The sequence below is a fragment of the Theropithecus gelada genome, chromosome 7b, assembly GCF_003255815.1.
Source record: "Theropithecus gelada isolate Dixy chromosome 7b, Tgel_1.0, whole genome shotgun sequence".
NCBI lineage: Eukaryota > Metazoa > Chordata > Mammalia > Primates > Cercopithecidae > Theropithecus > Theropithecus gelada.
The window spans coordinates 91,655,161-91,676,188 of record NC_037675.1 but is presented as its reverse complement, the minus strand read 5'-3'; the positions used below and the strand labels follow the sequence as shown (position 1 = coordinate 91,676,188).

Genomic DNA, 21,028 nt, shown 5'->3' with positions numbered 1-21,028 from the left:
AACTGTCAGCTCGGAGGGCTGAGAAGGGGGTTCTGAGCTTGAGTCAAACAGTGGCTCATGCGCTTCATTAGAAGCGCTCGTTTCCTCAAAGGAGCCACTGACCATGTCAGACCACAGTGGTCGGCCCGCCGCGGGTTTGGGACAGTGTTCTTTCCTGGAATGAAGCAGGGGCAGTGCCTTTGGCACAGGATTGCTGGGCCTGTGGAGGCCAGGAGGCACCTCTGTGTGGTGTCCCCAGTAGGAGGAGGCAGCTACTACTTGTAAGGCACACATACTATTTTGCGTTGGAAAAGTGAAGTTGGGCTTGCTGCAGAGGGAGTGATGGGAGAGTTCACCTTAAATGGTTCTACTGAGGAAGGGCTCCAAAGAGCCGGTGGGTTTTTCGCAGGCAGACAGGGCTCTCCCTGTCCGGCTCACCAGTGTAGGAAGCCAGGGAAGAAATTGCTATGGGAATTCTATTACTTCACAAGCACTTACCCCTGCATTCCTGCACTTGGCACTGCAGGCCTCAGTGGCCAGCTGCTGAAACGGTAATTTCAGCATTTTGGTCAACAAGCAAACTGGAGAAGCAGCTGGGGTGGGGTACAGTTCAGCCTGCTACCCTGACACTCTAGGCCCTGGCGTTTGCTTTAGCTGCTTTTGTAGGATTGACATGAGGGAGACTGTCCTCTAGAGGAAAAGGCTCAGCTATTACCAATAAGGGAAAGGCAATACTGATGTGCTGGGTTTTATTTTGTTTTTTAATTTCAAACTTCGGGAAAAGGTGCAAGTCCGTTACAAAGAAGTTTCTTTCCTGAACCATGTGAGAGGCAGTTGCCGATAGTCTGCTTCCTGCTCACGATACAGACACTGAGCAGGAAGTCGGCATGGACACGGTACTCCCAGCGGGTCCTCAGGCCGGTCACATCCTCTAGGAAAAGGTCCAGTTCAGGAGCAGGAGCTGCATTTGGTTGTCATCTCTTTGGTCTTCCAACTGGAAGCTTTTTGACTTCCAAGATGTGGATACTTTTGAAATGTTCTGAATTTGTAGAATGTTCCTCAGTTTGTGTTTGCCTGGTGTTTCCTCATCACTGGATTCAGGCTAAGCATCTTTGGCAGGAGTGTGACAGCAGTGACACTCTTGGGTGGCACGTACTGTCAAAGTGCCCATTACCGATGTGCATTTTGACCACTTGGCGAAGACGGTGTCTGCTGCGCTTCTCCAGTGGGACTTTCCTTTCTAACTGAACGGTGTTTTGTGGGATACTCTCAAACTCTGTAAATACCCCTTCCTCAGCAAACTTTCAGATCAATTCATATGTAGTGGTATGTGTGTGTAGTTCCCTATTTAAAGGGCTGTACTGAATTCCATTAATAGTTAGCTGTTAGGATGCTCAGATTGTCCCAGGTTTGGCCAGTGGAAGCCCCTTCACATAGGCTTCGGTGTCCTTTGGACATGTCCCTATCATTCCTTGAGCATTCCCTTGCTTTCTGGCAAAACAGACTTTGGGTTCATCTTGTCCTTTCCCTGCCTAGCCCTGGAATCAGCCCTCACTCCTTAATGGAGAATAATACATAGAAGCAAAGGTCTGGGTCTAGGGGCGCTTGCTGCAGCTGGGGTGTCACTGTTCCTAGGCGCTCCCAGTGGACAGGGGTCCTTCTCGTTTTCTCCTTTCTGTGTCTAACTCCTCAGAGAAACCTGGCGCCCACCGTCCTGTTTCCCTACCTGACTGCCTCCATACATAAGCAGCCTCCCTCCCCTGCCACCAGCCCGTCCCTGCAGATGCCTTCCTCACCCACTTGGGCTCCCGTACTGCACATCGGGCTGCCCATATTGACTCCCCGTATTGGACCACCCCAGCCCTGCACGTACACCCCACACGGATGCCACCCTCCCCCTGCCCATGCTGAGTCCCCGTGCTGTGGGGCTTCTCCACACAGACAGCTCCACACCCTGCTTGGGCTGACACCCGCCTTCCCCACGAGCACCCTGTCCTCACCCTGCACTGGGCCACCCCCATGTGTGAATGTCCTCTGTGGTAGGCAGAGTGGCGCCCCTAAAGATGGCCACACCCTAAGCCCTGGAACCTGTGGATGTTACATGGCAAAAGGAACTTTGCAGATAAAAATCAAGATTGTAAACTTTAAAACAGGGAAATTATCCTGGATTATCTGCGCGGGTCCAATGTAATCACAAGGATCCGTAAGAGTAGAAAAGGCAGAGAGAAAGAAGGGTCAGCTGGAGAGAGGGACTGGGCCTGCTGCTGCAGGCGGAAGATGAAGGGCCGCGAGTCAGGAGGGAGGGTGGCCTTCACAGACGGGCAAAGGCCTCAGCTGGCAGCCAGCAGGGAAATGCCGACCTCGGCCCCACAACTCCAAGAAACAGAATTCTGCCAACAATGCTCAGCAAGGAAACGGATTCTCCCTTAGAGACGCCAGAGAGAACGGTCCTGCCAACAGCATGACTTTAGCCTGGAGACACCGTGTTGGACTTCTGACCAACAGAACTGAGATTAAATTGTGGTCTTCATTTTTATTTTTTTAAATTTAATTTTATTTTGAGACGGAGTCTTGCTCTGTCACCCAGGCTGGAGTGCAGCGATGCAATCTTGGCTCACTACAACCTCCGCCTCCTGGGTTCAAGCGATTCTCCTGCCTCAGCTTCCTGAGTAGCTGGGACTACAGGCACCCGTCACCACTCATGGCTAATTTTTGTATTTTTAGTAAAGATGGGGTTTCACCATGTTGGCCAGACTGGTCTCGAACTACTGACCTTGTGATACGCCTGCCTCAGCTTCCCAAAGTGCTGGGATTACAGGCATGAGCCACCGTGCCTGGCCAAATTGTGCTGTTTTTAAACAAAGCCTGCGGTAACCTGTTATGGTATTAACAAAAAACGAATACACCCTCCTCATTCAACATGGGCCCCTACAACCCACGCCAGGCCACCTGTCGAGGGAATGCTTACCTTGATCTGCGCCACTTAATAGCTTTAGGCCTGATTTGTTCAGAAAGAGAAATGAAGGAAATAGATGGAGAAAGGGAAGGGGAAGTTCTGACATGTTTCTGAACACCTTGAAAGGGATGAGGTTTCTAAGCCCAAGAACAAGGGCTTTCAAGACATCTCTAGGAATCCTCAGTCTCTTGGGAACACCAGTAGTTATTTTCTGCCCTCAGAGTGCTGAAACACGCATGGTCCACAAAACTTCCAAAAAGGAATGCTGGACTTCCTTTAGAAGCAACAGCCACATTAACTCAGCCTTTATTAAACAACGAATATCCCTGGCTCTGTGGTAGTGACCATTTCCCGCCATAATTACTGTTGAACGCCAGCTCTGGGGGTGTGACGTGGGGAACGCATAGTGAGGTCCACACTCCTTGTGACTGCAGCCTGAGTTCCTATCCACAGGCTTCCCTGCAGCTGGGTCCACCCACAGGCTGCTGCTGAGCGGTAGGTGTGTGTGGAGACTGCAGAAACAGGAAGTGCTTGTGAAAGAGCACGCTTTATTGGGAAGCAGACTGCTGCACAGTGACCAACAGACAGACCACCCAATGGGCACTTACACATCGTACTCCAAAAGACACAGGATGCTTTGCTAATAAAAATCAATGGGAACACGGATTCCTCTGGGCAACTCCCGCAACCTCATCCCTTTCAGGGATTGAGAAATTTCCCAACCATTTTCCTGATGGCAGCCGTGGTTCACTAGAGATACAGCCCCTCAGGGGTGCCTTCCTGTTTCTTATAAAGAACATTTTCTTTAGATTTTTTGAAGTCTTCATTTGTTACTTTCATTCTACGTTCTCTTAAGGCCATCAGACCAGCTTCTGTACAGATTGCCTGTAAGAAAGAACAGTGTGTTCAGAAAGTGAAATACTTATTTTTATTCTAACAAGGAATTCCAAAAACGCTATTCTGAAGCTGGGCGCAGTGGCTCACACCTGTAATCCCAGCACCAAGGCAGGCGGATCGCCTGAGGTCAGGAGTTCAAGACCAGCCTGGCCAACATGGTGAAACCCCGTTTCTACTAAAAATAGAAAACATTAGCCAGGGACAGTGGCAGGCACCTGTAATCCCAGCTACTCGGGAGGCTGAGGCAGGAGAATTGCTTGAACCCAGGAGGCGGAGGTTGCAGTGAGCCAAGATCATGCCACTGTACTCTAGCCTGGGCAACAAGCAAAACTCCATCTCAAAAAAAAAAAAAAATCTATTCTGAAATAAAGCATGAGACACCTAGACTAAACACAAATTGCTTATTTGGGAAAGATTTTGATTTTTTAAAAAATGTTTTAAGCATCCTATTTTCTGAAAGGATATGAAGTGGCTTAAACTGGGAGTTACTGTAACTAAGAAGACTGGCCCAAGGGTCGGGGCTGTGGGTTCTAGTTTTGGCTCAGGTTCTAACAAGCTATGTGGCTTGGCAGGTCAGTAAATTCTTACAGCACCACCTTCCTTAAAGAGAATAATATTCCTAGGAAACAAACGAAATTATGCCCTTAAACTTAGAGGCAATTGACAGTATATGTCTATTTCATTTACCTATAGTCATAAGAGAACATGTATTCTGGTTAGATACTCTTAAGTGGCAGTATCTATACTATGGAGTAATACTATAGAGTATAGCATTTATTCCAATCTATTTAATTTCTCAGTAATTACCTGCCCAAAGTAAGAGAAAACAATAACCCATGTTACATGGGTTACTGTTACTGTTTTAGGCCTGATCTGTTTAGAAAGGAAAGAGAAATGAAGGAAATAGATAGAGAGGGACAGCAAATGAACATGTTACATGGGTTATTATTACTGTTTTCTTTTTCTTTTGGCCAGTAATTACTGTGGCAAAAACATGATGGGGGAAAAAACACAATCCTGGCACAGAAGTTTGTTTGGTGATGGCCATGAGGTCATTTACTTCAAATGGTTCGGGTGAAAGTTTTGTGTATAGAAAGAGAAAAGGCAAACGGGTAAAATGTTAACTCTTGGCAAATCACTGTGCTATTGTTGCAACTCTTTTGAAGGCTTGAAAATTGTCAAAGTTAAGTTTTTATCTTAAAAATAAAATGTTAAGATCTTTCAGTTTTTAAAAAAGAAGATAGATTTTACTCACCAACAGAGACACCTAGTTCTCTACGACTAACTGCCAATGATCCGTGGGCTCAGGGCAGGTGCTGACCTGGAAAGGCACTGCTTGTGCTGTCCCTACCTAACCATGGCACTTATGACCGACGAAAACCCCGCTCTTCCCAGGGAAAGCAGCTTGAACCCATATTCAACACTGCCAGGCCTTGCTGTAAATTCTGGTCAGCTGGGAGGAAATGTCCTAACTCATGTACATTTGTCATAAAACCAAGAGGTGTAATCTGGTAGAACCTTTCAGAACACAGATTGGGACATGAATGCGGTGGGTGCTTGGTCCCCACTCTGCAGCTCTGGGGAGAGTTCTCCCAGGACATAACCCTTCCCTTGACCTGGGACTGAGCAGCTACATTGGACACACCTTGAGAAAGTCACCTGGGCCTAAGGCAGCTTAGTACCAGCAACTCAGCCTTGTGGCTACAGCCTTAGGGTCATTCACTGCATAAAATGATGCATTAAAAATGACTTCAGATAACAAGTACATATACTATTTGGATGTAATCATAAACCAATATGATGATTAAAATACAGACACCCATCTGTCCAGGCCAACCACCATCCCAAGAGCACATACAGACTTTTTCCTGATTGACGGCCACATTCTCAGAAATGAGCTGACACGGCTAGGCTCTCACCTTAATGTCAGCACCAGAGAGGTCATCTTTAGCCATGATCAAGTCGTCCAGGGTTACATCATCAGCCAGCGTCATCCTGCTTGTGTGAATCTGAAAGATGCGCTTCTTGGTCTTTTCATCAGGCAGGGGGAACTCAATCTTCCTGTCAATGCGGCCTGCAGGTACGAAAAGTTTTTAAGTCACACCACCATCAAAACCCAGGCTTGGCCATGGCTCAGAGGCCTCAGCCCATCTCCTTACATATGAAGTTTCAGTCAGACAGTATTCTGTGGGAAGGATGTCCAAATCTTAAAAAGTAACCATACATTTTTGTAGTTTGTAAATTTCTACATTTGAATTCTCTTCATTTAAAAGAAACTCTGTCTACTTTGGTACCTTCAGAAATAAATGAAAGGAGCAATTCCTGAGTGAAATTGGACAGACCTATCGTGTTAAAAACATTACAAAAGACAGCAAACAAATCACTGTTTCTTCTGATGCTACCTGAATGTAAAAACAACAAATCCTACCATCACATGAATTATTTCTTCCAGAAAAAGCAGCCAGTTATTGAGGCTAAAAAGGGAATATTATGGAAAAGAAAAGATCAAGACATAAGACTGGAATCAAAGGGCCAAGGTGCACAGACTGTATCATGTTCTGTTTTAACTCTCATCTCAAGGGGACCTATTTTTGGTAAATTATCCTAAGTTTCACTGCAGTTTTTGCTTTTTTATGTATCATTTTATAGGCCTCCCAAAGCACACTTAAATATATAAACACATTAATCTCCACGATGAAACAAAAGCAGATTTAACCTGGCCTGATAAGTGCTGGATCCAAAGTTTCTATTCGGTTTGTGGCCATGATAACTTTCACATCTCCCCTAGAATCAAATCCATCCAACTGGTTCAGCAGTTCCAACATTGTTCGCTGAATTTCTCTCTCCCCACCAGAATTGGAGTCATATCTTTGGGGAAAAAAAGGGAAGGAATGAAGACCCAACTGATCGCCTGCTCAAGAGGAATTACAGCAAAGACCTCATTGTGACAAAATACCTTAACAAACATTGCTGTTAAACTCACATGGCACTCCCTCAATTACGCTCAGAAAAAAATAAATTCAGCACCCCTTGCCATGGTCTGAATGTATTTCCCCAAATTTATGTGTTAAAACTTAATCCCTACTGGGTGGTTAAGAGATGAGGCCTTTTGGAAAGGGCTATAAGGCATGAGGCAGAGCCTTATACTGCATGAGTTCCTTATAAAAAAAAGGCCTTGTACAGCATGTATTCCTTACAAAAATGCTGCAGGGAACTAGCATAGGCCCTTTTTGCTCTTCCGTTTGTCTCCTGAACATTTGTCCCCTTTGCAGAACAAGTGCCATCTCAGAAGCAGAGAGCAGCCCTCACTAGACATCAATGCCAGTGCCTTGATCCTGGGCTTCTCAGCCTCCAGACCTGTGGGAAATACATTTTCTATTCTTTATACAAAATACCAGTCCCAAGGCATTTTGTTAAAGCAGCACAAATGGACTGACACTCCCCATCAGCCAAGTTACAGATCATATTTTTCCATAGCAGTTTCTGTGCCTGAAACTGTATCATTTATTTTGTTTCCATGTTTGGTGTCTGATCCCTACAACCTGACTGTGAGCTCCTCCAGGGCAGAGGCTGTTGTGCTCACAGCTGTGTCCCTAGAGTCCAGATGGTCCTGGCTCAGGGTGTGTGCTCAAGACATGGTTATTCACAACTGAACAATCTCCAGACGTTCACAGCTCCTGGGCAGTTGTTACCTGGCTCCTGGGAGAGCAGAGCCTAAAGCATCCATGGAAGGCCACGCACGGCAAGAACTGTGGCCAGAGAGAGAGCCCCCCGAGATGGTTCATTCTCAAGAGAAGAACTATGCGGTGTTCCCTCTAAACAAGGCAAAATAAGCATGAGAAAGTCTACCTTTTTGTCCCAATGGCGTCAATTTCATCAATAAACACGATGGACGGTGCATGTTCTTCAGCAACTCGAAACAATTCCCGTACGAGTTTGGGCCCATCACCTAGGTACTTCTGAATAAGTTCAGAGCCAACCACTCTCAAGAAAGTGGCTGAGGTTTGGTTTGCTACAGCTTTGGCTAACAAGGTTTTACCTATTTTAGATGAAAAAAGATTTAAAAAGACACCTCAAGTGCTGTTTCAACTTAAAAACTCGTATCATTACCACCTTAAATGGACACCAAAAACAGGTGGGCCCCCATGCTAAGGCATGTCACCAATTCAGGTGTCACCACATTCCGTTGTCCTGAGTAGACAAGAGGACATTTAGAAAAATCTACTAACATGTTTGGATTATCCTTAGCTATTTTCCTAAACTTATCATGATAACGTCAGAAAATACTTTTTACTTGGTTATTTTCCAACCTTGACCCAGTTTCCCCTGAAGAACTGCGAACTATAATTACCCGTATGAAGAAATGCTTCGTACTATTAATGAAATAAATCTCATTTTTTTTCTCTGGTTGAGCCTTTCTTGGGCCCCTTCAAAGTTGCATACATTAACCTGACCCACCCAACCCAGGGCTGGAGAGCCAAACTAAACTCCTAGGAAACGATCAGTGCTGGAAAAAAAGGTCTGGGAATCCTAGCTTTGGCCCTAAGGAGACACACACAGTGTTCCTGAGCTCCAGGCATGCAGTGCCCGCTGCTCCAGAAGAGTAGCTACTGGGTGGGCTTGCTGCCAGCTCAGACAGCTGAGACAGGACCAGCTCTCGATGAAGCCCACAATGAGAGCTGCTGTGACATGCCCTTCCAAGGCAGAGGCAGTTCCTCCCACTGATCTCAGGGAAGAGCTCAAACATCATTTCCAATACTGCTCTACTTGCTGATATTTCACTTTCAGGTTAAAAACAAGAGTCAGCCGGCCGGGCGTAGTGGCTCACGCCTGTAATCCCAGCACTTTGGGAGGCTGAGGCGGGAGGATCACCTGAGGCCGGGAGTTCACGACCAGCCTGACCAACATGGAGAAACCCTGTCTCTACTAAAAAAATTACAATATTAGCCGGCACATGCTTGTAATCCTAGCTACTCAGGAGGCTGAGGCAGGAGAATCGCTTGAACCCGGGAGGCTAAGGCAGGAGAATCGCTTGAACCCGGGAGGCGGAAGTTGCGGTGAGCCAAGATCATGCCATTGCACTCCAGCCTGGGCAACAAGAGTGAAACTCCGCCTCAAAAAAAAAGAAAGAAAGAAAAGAAAAACAAGAGTCAGCAAAGAGTGCCCAACCTGAGAATTTTTGAATTGGAAGACCTAGGACCCTTTGGTGGTCTGTGAGGACCCTGGCAAGAGCTGGGTGGGTGCCTCAGGATACAGAGGCAGTTAGGGGTAGAACTGGTAGCCTCAGGCTGGCACAGGAGTGTGGAGGCGGCTAGCTGGTATGTGACAGGGAAGACTTCCCAGAAATGAGATGGCTGACACAAAGCTCAGCTTTGCAACATGTGGCAATGATGTTCCTTTTAGACAGGCAGAGTAGCAGATGCGAAGGCTGAACTGCTCCCTGAAAGCATCAGTGAGGGAAGGTGAACAGAAAATAAACAGGACCTTTTCAGTGGATAGGATCTTACAGTGCAGAAGCAGCCAAGCCTAGCCACTGGGCTGCTTCTGTGGTCAGAGGGCTCACTGAACAAGCTGCCTGCTCCTCTGACAGACTTGCCTGTCCAGTCCTGCCTCCCAGCCCTGTACCGCAGCCCCTTTAGTACTAGAGCCCCACAGAGGGCCTACAGCTGTGGGTCAGGAGGCCTGTGTTCCAGCTCCAGCCCTGTTACTAGCTCAACTCCCAGAGGGGCCTTGGGCTAGTCACCAGCCGCTCTGAAACATAATTTCCTAAGCTGTAAGTTGAGGGGCTGTAGGAGAGCGATCTCTTCTAGCTCTCGGCCTCTGGGTACAGGCGTCTCCCAGTCTCTCCATTGTGGGCACCCCTCAGCATGGATCCTCTTAGGAACACTGTCAATTCTCTCAAATGACTGTGCTTAAATGAATCTGATACCGCAGAATAGAGCTTTTTTTTTAGGAGACAGTCTCGCTCTGTCACCCAGGCTGGAATGCAGTGGCATGATCTCAGCTCACTGCAACCTCTGTATCCCAGGTTCGAGTGGTTTTCCTGCCTCAGCCTCCCGAGTAGCTGGACTACAGATGTGCACCACCACACCCAGCCAGTTTTTGTATTTTTAGTAGAGACGGGGTTTCGCCACATTGGCCAGGCTGGTCTTGAACTCCTGGCCTCAAGTCATCCACCCACCTTGACCTCCCAAAGTACTGGGATTACTGGCATGAGCCACCATGCTCAGAATAGAGCTTTTAAAGTAGCACTTCTCCACTATGGCTCCCAGGCTTGGTCATACTCCAGATGAATAGATCAAAATCTTTGGGGATGGGGCCAGGCATCATTTTTTTTTTTTCCCCATTTTTTTTTTCTTTTTTTGAGACAGGTTCTCACTCTGTTGCCCAGGCTGGAATGCAGTGGTGTGATCATAGCTCACTGTAGCCTCGACCTCCAGGGCTCAAGTGATCCCCCTACCTCAGCCTCTTGGGTAGCTGGGACTACAGGCATGCACCACCACACCTGGCTAATTTTTTATAGAGATGGGGTTTCGCCAGGTTGCTCAGGCTTTTTTTTTTTGCATCAGTTTTTTTTTTTTTTTTTTTTTTTTTGAGACGGAGTCTCGCTCTGTCGCCCAGGCTGGAGTGCAGTGGCCAGATCTCAGCTCACTGCAAGCTCCGCCTCCCGGGTTCCCGCTATTCTCCTGCCTCAGCCTCCTGAGTAGCTGGGACCACAGGCGCCGCCACCTCGCCCGGCTAATTTTTTGTGTTTTTTTTTTAGTAGAGACGGGGTTTCGCCGTGTTAGCCAGGATGGTCTCGATCTCCTGACCTTGTGATCCGCCCGTCTCGGCCTCCCAAAGTGCTGGGATTACAGGCTTGAGCCACCGCGCCCGGCCTGCATCAGTATTTTTAAAGCTCCCAAGGTGATTCCAACATGTAGACAAGGTTGAGCAGCCCTGTTTTAAACTAAGGAATTGTGGTGTCCTCACTTACTAGTTCAGTAATTATAACTAGCCAATGCTGCTACTCAAGAGACCAGCTGGGTGCCTGGAAAGTGTCAAAAATAGAGCATACCTGTGCCAGGTGGACCATAGAGAATGACCCCCTTAGGAGGCTTTATACCCATCTCTTCATAATATTCAGGATGGGTGAGAGGAAGCTCCACAGATTCCTATGAAAAGTAGTAAAAATGAAAGGCTTTACTGAAATTATTAGCATATTTACTAATTGGCAACATAAGAATATCTTGCTTTCAACAAAAATAAGTAAAAATCTCAATTTCTCTTCTTAGAGACAATGTGCTTGATTTCTATTAGCGGCAAAGACATACTGAAGATGACACCTGTCCTACTTGAGTTCCCTGCACCCGTTCCATCTCCCTGTCACACCCAATTCCCCTTTTACTTTCTAGTAGAAGTCAGCCTGGAGCTCTTCTTGAGCAAGAGAGACTTAAGAAAGCTAAAGTTCACCCTTTTTAATTAAACTACAGATAGGACCGGGAAAGGCTCTTCCCATCTAGGGACATCATGGCTATTTCCCAGCTGCCTCAGAGGTCCTTGGCAGAGATCTGTGATGGCTCGGAATGACTTCCCTATGAAAGAACATGCAGACAGCCCACAGCCATCCTCAATGACCATATCCCCTGCAGCCCCCAGGGCCGCTGAAGGCACTGGGATTATGCTCCAACCCCACCACTGTCTAAATGTGTGCAAGTACACATGCTAGCTCCACAAAGCACTGGAGGCTTCCAGATAAACACAACTGAAGTCAACACAGTCAGAAACATTACATATTCACACAGACAATGCAGTCAACATTACATATAAAAAGAATGAAGCTGCAGCTGCTGCAGGAACCATCACACAACTGATTGTTATTTCTATCACCTAACCCAGTATTAACAAATACAAAAATACCACAACTGGCAAGCTGTCTCAGCTACTGGTTTGATTAATAAACAAGCAAACATATCAAACAATTCCAAAGTATCCTAAATGGGACAGCAGAAACCAAAACTCAGAAAAAACCCAGAGATGGTTACCAATCATACCTTAATTTCCTGAATTTGGTTGTCCAACCCCCCAATATCCGCATAGGTCTCCTGGGGGGCCTTTTCCACCTTCATCACTGTGACCAGGGGATCCGTGTCATCCATCAGCACCCCTATCACGGCATGCACCTAACAGGAAACATCAAGGTTTAACACAGGAACGTGAGGTTCGCTGGATCTGTTTATGGCAAAGCAATGCCAATCATGACATCCTTCTCCTGCCTCAGGAGTGCTTTGGTGATCTACTTCCATGGGACAGGAAGATGGATCTAAGTGAAAAGAGAAAGCACTTCCATGGGCTTTTGAAAAAGACTATCACCTCACCTTGTGATTGAGCAGGACCGAGCAGCCAGGTTCCAGCAGATCCTTGTCTACAAATGAAAGAATGCTGACGTAGTGTTCTGAGCCCACAGATGTAGACACGATGGCATGATTGTCATCAATGATCTCTTCCAAGGTTCCTACTGACATCGGGGTCCCCCTCAGATCATCCACTTTTGATCTTTCCTCCTATATATGAAAATGCCAAGGAAAAAAAGCAGACTAGACCTAAAAGTAGATGATCCTGATAGTTCGCTAGATTTGCAAAGCAGCTGATGCTCGTAAAAGGCAACTAATAATACTTCATGAAAGCCTGGACAGGTTCAACTACTTGAATTTCATTTATTTGTTGACAATTTTAGGTTCTAAATAGAATTCAATTTGTAAAAAAGAAAATGAAGTAACTTTTCAACTCACCTCTTGCTTTTCTTCTAATGGTTTCATTTGTTCCTGATTTCTAATGAATTCTTCCTCCATGAGAAGATAGTCTTTAATTCTCTCTAACTTCAGTAATTTTAACCGGCACTGAGTGTGAGGTGTCACTGAAATTAAAATATCAAGTTTCATTATACGTGGACCCTGAAGTTTGCAAGAAAGGAATTAAGATTTTAAAATAAGCTCATTTTTATTGGAGATAGCTTCAGAAAAATTCAGTTTAGTAACTCTAAGTAAGCAGGTGCCAAAATGGAAAGGGGAGTTTGGCCGTTATATAATCAAGACTTTCAAAATGGGGATGGGGTTTATGACCAAATAGCTAGCCCCAAATGACATACCCTGGCTGAATAGTCTGTATAAAGAAGAAAAAAGCTACTGACCCATCAGATACCTGGGTCTGGTTCATTTTTTCCCATAGGTACTAATAAAAAGTTACATATGTTTCTCAGTCCAGTATATACACTGTTGCATGCTGGCTGTATACACACTCATCTATTTGTAGAATTTTGAAATATCAGGGATATTAACCCTGTTTATCACATATATGGTAAATACGTTTTCCATGTATTATTGTTTCTTTTGGCTTTGAAGTCTCAAGTCACATAGGAATTGTGTCTTTTTTTTTTTTTTTTGAGACAGAGTCTTGCTCTGTCACCCAGGCTGGAGTGCAGTGGCGCCATCTCGGCTCATTGCAACCTCTGCCTCTTGGGTTCAAGTGATTCTCCTGCCTCAGCCTCCTGAGTAGTTGGAATTACAGGCGTGTGCCACCACACCCGGCTAACTTTTTGGATTTTTAGTAGAGATGGGGTTTCAACGTGTTAGCCAGGATGGTTCCAATCTCCTGACCTCGTGATCCACCCGCCTTGGCCTCTCAAAGTGCTGGGAATTGTATCATTTTTATAGACAAATATGTCAACCTTTTCTTTTATGGTTTCTGGGTTTTCCCATTTACTTCAACAACTTTCTTCTTCCCTAAGGTTAATTTTCATTTATTTATTTTCACACATACACCTGTATTCCATTTGGCAAGAGTCAAGAATCTAATTTCATTTTCTTTGGACAAAAATTTTTGAAATGCCTTTTATATATACTTAAAAAAATTTTTTTTATTATACTTTAAGTTCTAGGGTACATGTGCACAACATGCAGGTTTGTTACGTATGTATACATGTGCCATGTTGGTGTGCTGCACCCATTAACTCGTCATTTACATTAGGTATATCTCCTAATGCTATCCCTCCCCCCTCCCCCCACCTCACAACAGGCCCCGGTGTGTGATGCTCCCCACCCTGTGTCCAAGTGTTCTCATTGTTCAATTCCCACCTATGAGTGAGAACATGCAGTGTTTGGTTTTCTGTCCTTGCGATAGTTTGCTCAGAATGATGGTTTCCAGCTTCATCCATGTCCCTATAAAGGACGTGAACTTTTTTATGGCTGCATAGTATTCCATGGTGTATATGTGCCACATTTTCTTAATCTAGTCTATCATTACTGGACATTTGGGTTGGTTCCAAGTCTTTGCTATTGCGAATAGTGCTACAATAAACATACGTGTGCATGTGTCTTTATAGCAGCATGATTTATAATCCTTTGGGTATATACCCAGTAATGGGATGGCTGGGTCAAATGGTATTTCTAGTTCTAGATCCTTGAGGAATCGCCACACTGTCTTCCACAATGGTTGAACTAGTTTACAGTTCCACTAACGTGTAAAAGTGTTCCCATTTCTTTCTCCACATCGCCATTCTAACTGGTGTGAGATGGTATCTCATTGTGGTTTTGATTTGCGTTTCTCTGATGGAAATGCCTTGCATATTAAATAACCCATCCTATTCCCCACAGACCTGAAGTGGCACCTTCAGTGTATATTAAATATCCATGTAACATGACTGTTTTTGGACTTCCTACTCTGTTCTGGTAGCCTGTCTTTTTCTGTACCAACACCATACCAATTCGTTATGGTAGACTAATGGCTGGTTTTACTGATTTCCTTCAATTAACTGAACAATGTTTTTTAAAGTAGTTTAAGTATTTCTTCTTAGTTTTTTCTTCTAAGCAGGGAGGAGCATATTTAGATGAGGGTTTGGGGAGGTATTTGAGCTGAAGCCTGAGAGATGATGAGAAGCAAGTAGCCATGAGAAGAACTGGGGGAAGAAGATTTTAGGCAGAGGAATGAGTGAGGCAAAGGCCCTGATATGTACAAAAGTCAAAAAAACATAAGGCAGGCAGTGTGTCCAATGAGCAAGGGGGAGTGGCAGGGCTGAGATGGGAGAGGTGGGCTGGGTCAGGTTGCCTGGTATGAATTTTATTCTATGTTCGGCAGGAAGCCATTGAAAAATTTTATTGTAACTTCAGGCATTGCATGATCTGAATTTCAACACAGTGGCATTTCATTTCAAATACACATGATTCTGAGTTACTAAAGTTCAACCTGCGTTTTGTAATTTAAAACTATATTTTTATTTATTTATTTATTTTGAGATGGAGTCTTGGTCTGTCATCCAGGCTAGAGTACAGTGACGCAATCTTGGCTCACTGCAATCCACCTCCTAGGTTCAAGCGATTCTCCTGCCTTAGCCTCCCAAGTTAACACTATACTTTTAATCCACTAAAGGAGCCTTTAAAGAAAAATGGTGACATTTCTTAAAGTGAGACACAATCATATAATACTGTGTTTTAAAACAAAAGATAACTTGTATGCCAACCTAGAGGAATGTCACACTCAAGAGTCAGGTGAAATTGAATCACAAAGCTAGAGCTTCAGTTGCCCTCTACTTCCTGTTTCCCCTTTCAGACTCTAAGCTGCATGCACAGAGATGGTTTCTCCTAAGAACTGGAAAGATGGCAAGGAGGAGCCATGTCATTACCCAGTGGCAGTTTGCTGGCAGCGTCTGGTCCCTTCGTTTTCTTCTTCTTTTTCCCCACTCTAGTTGGTACAGGAGGTTCATATTTCTTTTTCTTGTCCTTGAGTTGTTAGAACAGCAGGAAAAAAAAAGTCACATGAAAATCATATTAAAACACAAATTTATTTCTGTACCATCATCTTCTATTTTCAGGTGGTACAATTTTCTTTATCTTTTAGGATGTTATTAAAAACCTGACTTGTTTCACATTCCTGCAATTTTAATAAGTAAATATGACAGGTAAATGTAAGCTGGGCGCGGTGGCTCACGTCTGTAATCCCAGCAATTTGGGAGGCTGAGGCAGGCAGATCACTTGAGGTCAGGAGTTTGAGACCAGCTTGGCCAACATGGCGAAACCCTGTCTCTACTAAAAATACAAAAATTAGCCGGGTGTGGTGGTGGGCACCTGTAATCCCAGCTACTTGGGAGGCTGAGACAGGAGAATTGCTTGAACCTGGGAGGCAGAGGTTGCAGTGAGCCAAGATCGCACCACTGCACTCCAGCCTGGGCGACAGAGCAAGATTCCATCTCAAATAATAATAATAAATGAAAATAAATGTAATCTTTTTACCATACACGTAAGTGAAAATGAGTCATATTATTCCAATAAGGTATAGAGGGGTAAGAATCAAGTTATACGCCAAAAGTTTAGGTAACCTGAGGCAATCTTCATACCTCAGGATATTAGACACCAAAATTATAGGCAATTTAATACTTCTATAAGGTCATTGCTTTTACACACTTAAATACCTATTTGATGGTTAGGTCAATAACCTTTTCTAAAGCATGAAAAGCATACTTATTCTATCTGTAGGACAGGCTAGTTTAAAAACTACTGGATCACTCTACTTTTTAAAACTCATGAATCCCCATAGAACTTCTCAGCCGAGACCACATTTTCTACAATTTGCTCGTATCACAGGACAAATCTGGCATATTTACCTTGTCATCCTTCTTGCCACCTCCAGGACCATGACCACCACTCTGACTTTGACCCTGTGGGAGAAAAATCAGACACAGATGTAAATTCAGAATATGATCACTTGAAAAGAACGCCTTCATACTATCCTGTGAGTCTGTAACGTCCTGTGAGTCTGTAACATTTCTCCCTCGTTTCAACATTTCTGAACACAAGAGGTAATACTTGCAGTCAATGTGTGCATTTAGTGTGGCAGAATTTCTTTTTCCCTGGAAAGATGTTTGATGGATTACTGGTACACCTGGCAATTGATTGCATCTTAGAATCAAGAACAACTCTATTGAGAAGTAGATATAACCAAAGAGGCTGAGTGTCTTAAGATCACCCCCTCTTGAGGGGAAAATATGGAGCTCCCCAGCTTTTGATAGGAAACTACCAGACTGAAGCTATCAAGAATATATTCCACAAAATCAGGCTATGAAAGCTAAGTCATTTTACACGCTTGGAAAATGTTTACCAATCACTTACCCCTTACTTAGATCACACCAAGATCCAGAAGACTTTCCTTCCAATAGCACCTTATCTAATTCCTGCCCCTAAAGTCAGGGGGCTTCCGGGCAGGTCTTTCCTCTCAATCTGAAAAGCTCTATCACTTTAAGGTGTTAAGAACTTAGTGTATTAATAAACTCCGTGGGATTCCGGATTTTAAAAGGCCCTTCAGTTATAGGACAAAGCTTAACACTGAACAATGTCTCAGAAATGGTGGCATTTTAAATATGAAGATGAGTGAACTTCCTGATTAGAAGGGCCCACTCAGCTCCCTCAGATCAGCCCCACGCAGGCACTTCTAAATGAATACACCAACACTTCTTCACTTCTTGGGCATTTTACATGTTTCTCAGTCTCAAATAACAAGTACACCAATTACTGAACCCCTACTATATGCCAAGCAGTGTCCTAAACATTCTCCAAGTATTATCCCACTTAATTCTTACAAACACTATGATATTGGTACTATCATTACCCTCCCCACCATTTGCAGATAAGAAAACTAAGTCCCAGAGAGCTTAAATGACTTGCCTGTTGTCACAAAGCCTGTCAGAGATGGAGCCAGAAATCACACTCGGGTTTGCTGAATGCCAAAACCTAGGTGTTTCTCTACTGTTCTAGAAAAAACCGATGGGGTTTGTGTTCCAGCACAGCCACTTACTGTGTTTCCATTTCTTCCTTATCAAAATAAGGACAGTAGTAATTACCTCGAGGGAACTATTGTAATAAATGAGAAAATGCTGGAAAAGTACTTGGCACATGCTTAGAATACTACCCAGAAATCCGTGTAAGACCTCTATGAGGCCGGGTGCGGTGGCTCACGCCTGTAATCCCACTTTGGGAGGCCTAGGCAGGCGGATCACAAGGTCAGGAGTTCAGGACCAGCCTGGCCAACATAGTGAAACGCCGTCTCTACAAAAATACAAAACTTAGCCGGGTGTAGTGGTGGGCGCCTGTAGTTGCAGCTACTTGGGAGGCTGAGGCAGGAGAATCGCTTGAACCCGGGAGGCGGAGATCGCGCCACTGCACTTGCGCCAGCGCACTCTAGCCTGGACAGACCAAGACTCCGTCTCAAAAAAACAAAACAAAACAAAACAAAACAAAACGACCTCTATGAGATCTGACTTTCATGATACAGGTTAAACATTCCCATCTCAGGTTCTTTGCATGTGCTGTATCTTCTGCCTGGACCACATTTCCCTCAGACATCTGCAGGAGTTACTCCCTCAATTTCGGTCCGCGCAAATTTCACCTCCTCAGAGCGACATTCGCTGACTCTATAAAAAGCAGCCACCCCTCCATGTTATCCCTTTCTATACAATAACCATACAACAATGACCACCCCACCCCTGACATCATATTTCTGATTATTGTCTGCCTTCTGCTCTAGAATGTACGCACTATGAAGGCAGGGACTTCATCAATCCCGCTCACTCCCTGTATCCTCAGTGTCTGGAACAGAAGCTAGCCAAAAGTTTAACAACAACAACAAGAAAACACCAAGTGCTCAGTAAATACTTGTTTAGTGAATTGATGAATAAATGCTAGCTGTTTTTATTATTACTACTGCACCACGGGCCCTTGCCGTTTGAGCTCCGCCTGTCATAATAGCGTCTTTAAGGCCTCCTTCAAACGCCGCCAGCTCCGAAAGGCCTTCCACGACTCCGCTCTCCCCTCCTCAGGTGGAACGAATCCCACCCTCTTCTCCAGCACCCTTCGGCTGCCCGACTCAAAAAGCATTTTTCCCGGTGACTCGAGGAGGCGCCCCCGAAATTCCCAGCGCGGATCAGCAAAGCCCTGGTCGGCGGAGCAGCAAAGCCAGGGACCTGATCCGTTCTGCCGCCCCACGCAGGAGACCTCTCTGCGCTGAGCCCCGGCCCCAGGACCCCCGGGTAAGGCCCGCTAGTCGGCCCTGGCCCGCGGTGGACCTGAGCGCGGTCCCTGGGAGCCTCCACCCGGCGAGAAGATCAGGCCGGCAGGAGGAGAAGAGGGCAGTCCCAGTTCCTCGGGCAGCCGCCTCTGTCTCTCGCCTCAGGCCGCGGCGACCCCATCGCACTGCGACCACCAGCGGAAAGAAACCCTTAGTCACTCACCATCTTGCCTTGGCCACTTGAGCTGCCGCTGCCGGAAGTTCCTCCACCACGGCGGCCCGCCAGAGGCGGAAGTCGTTAGGGACGCTACGGAAGCCGATAGGAACCAAATTGTGCGCAGACCAAGTTGTGCTCTAAGGGCTTGTGCGGGCGAACTAGGGCAACGCAGTGATTTATAAGCATAACGTGAACTTTATAAATATTTTACTTGAAAGAAATTTTGAATACCCGTTATGAGGCGCTAGTGAACAACTTAAGACAATGACCCCAACTGTCAAAGAGCTAGGACAATCGTGAAAATATACAATATTTAAATTATGCAAAATTTATAACTGGTAAGAACTTTATTGTTCTAAAAACTGGAATGGCATTTGGAACCGGGAAGTTGACATATACATTTGCACAAATATTTCAGTTATTATTCAGCTTCTGGAATTAACCTGCACACCTGGGAGTATGTGTGTGTGTAATGAGTCATCTAAACCTGTCTTTTTCTGATGACCTGTGACTTGTGATGATGCCAGATGTCTTAAATTCCTCTTCTTTTTTTTTTTTTTTTTTTTTTTTTGAGACGGAGTCTTGCTCTGTCGCCCAGGCTGGAGTGCAGTGGCCGGATCTCAGCTCACTGCAAGCTCCGCCTCCCGGGTTCACGCCATTCTCCTGCCTCAGCCTGCCGAGCAGCTGGGACTACAGGCGCTCGCCACCTCGCCCGGCTAGTTTTTTTGTATTTTTTAGTAGAGACGGGGTTTCACCGTGTTAGCCAGGATGGTCTCGATCTCCTCACCTCGTGATCCGCCCATCTCGGCCTCCCAAAGTGCTGGGATTACAGGCTTGAGCCACCGCGCCCGGCCAAATTCCTCTTCTTGAAGCTGATTGGTAAAGTTAATCATTTGTTACACCCTCCAGGACATCAGAAAAATGTCAAGAATCCCTTCTATTTCTGGAAATTCCATTAACAAGTGCTCAAAATGCTGCATCTTTCTGGAGAGATGAATTTTTTTTTTCTGCTCCAGATTAATTTAGGGATTTTAGTTGTGAAATACTAAAAATATTTCCCTTATGAACACACAACAGGTACACTTCTTCCTTTTTATCATTACTGGAACACGGTAATGGAAAGTCTTAGCACTATCAACCTCTGTTAACAAATTTGGCATCTAGTGTACATGACACATGAAATCACACGATAGGATGGGGCAAGATGATTATCCCTTCACACATGCTGAAAGCAATGCCAGTGTGGTATGGAAGGTCTAGGCAATCTGTGTATAACCTGGAAAAGTATGGGGTTCCTGAGATGGTGACACGTGCAAAGAAATATAGGCTGACGACTAAAACTGAAGACCTTAATTCTGGAGGACATGCTGATGGAGGAAGTGCCCTCTTAATGCACAGCAACCCTACTTCTCTCTCTCCCTCTCTTTGTGTCTCTCTTTTAAGAGAGTCTCATTGCCCAGGCTGGAGTGCAGTGGCGTGATCTCAGCTCACTGCAACCTCTGCCTCCTAGGTTCAAGCGATTCTCCTGCCTCAGCCTTCCAAGTAGCTGGGAATACAGGCACCAGCCACCACACCGGGCTAATTTTTTGCATTTTTAGTAGGGATGAGGTTTCACCATGTTGGCAGGCTGGTTTTGAACTCCTGACCTCAAGTGATTTGCGTACCTCGGCCTCCCAAAGTGCTGGGATTACAGGCGTGAGGACCACGCTCGGCCCCGTTCATCAATTTTGCCTTATGGCTGACTCTCTCAATCCTCCCCACCTGGTTGACAGCCATCTCTGCAACTCTCCCTCTTTTCCACTTGCAATTTCCAGCCTCCCATCCTGGCGGGGCCAGGGTGGACAGAGGGGGCGGGGCCGAGGTGGACAGAGGGCAGGTGCCAGAGGCAAGTGTGCATCCTGTTCAATAGCCCTCCCGCAACCTCAAGCACATCAGAACCAGCCCGGATG

General features: G+C 45.5%; 1 protein-coding gene across 3 annotated transcripts; it reads right to left on the bottom strand.

Annotated features, from left to right (window-relative positions):
- Positions 1-3,466: 3,466 nt before the first annotated feature.
- Positions 3,467-19,191, bottom strand: PSMC1 (proteasome 26S subunit, ATPase 1). 3 transcript variants are annotated; one of them, XM_025390931.1, is made up of 12 exons: positions 17,700-17,745; positions 17,524-17,609; positions 16,467-16,520; positions 15,489-15,585; positions 12,604-12,728; positions 12,190-12,375; positions 11,866-11,994; positions 10,890-10,986; positions 7,682-7,871; positions 6,549-6,700; positions 5,752-5,906; positions 3,467-3,820 (listed from the first exon to the last, which is right to left on the bottom strand). In XM_025390931.1, exons 5-12 carry the CDS (start codon positions 12,661-12,663, stop codon positions 3,686-3,688), a joined length of 1,104 nt encoding a protein of 367 aa, XP_025246716.1. In that variant the 5' UTR covers positions 12,664-12,728; positions 15,489-15,585; positions 16,467-16,520; positions 17,524-17,609; positions 17,700-17,745; the 3' UTR covers positions 3,467-3,685. The 3 variants fall into 3 exon arrangements, with proteins under 3 accessions (XP_025246716.1, XP_025246715.1, XP_025246717.1); XM_025390930.1 differs by lacking the exons at positions 17,524-17,609; positions 17,700-17,745 and adding an exon at positions 19,086-19,191; XM_025390932.1 differs by lacking the exons at positions 15,489-15,585; positions 17,524-17,609; positions 17,700-17,745 and adding an exon at positions 19,086-19,109.
- Positions 19,192-21,028: the final 1,837 nt, after the last annotated feature.

What these genes read in the sequence shown, in the direction of transcription:
- PSMC1 (XM_025390930.1), bottom strand. An exon ending in CGGTCCTGCTCAATCACAAG is followed by an intron (nt 11,995 to 12,189) that starts GTGAGGTGATAG and finishes GTTTCCTGTTAG; the next exon opens with GTGCATGCCGTGATAGGGGT. An exon ending in GACGCCATTGGGACAAAAAG is followed by an intron (nt 6,701 to 7,681) that starts GTAGACTTTCTC and finishes TTTTCCCCAAAG; the next exon opens with ATATGACTCCAATTCTGGTG.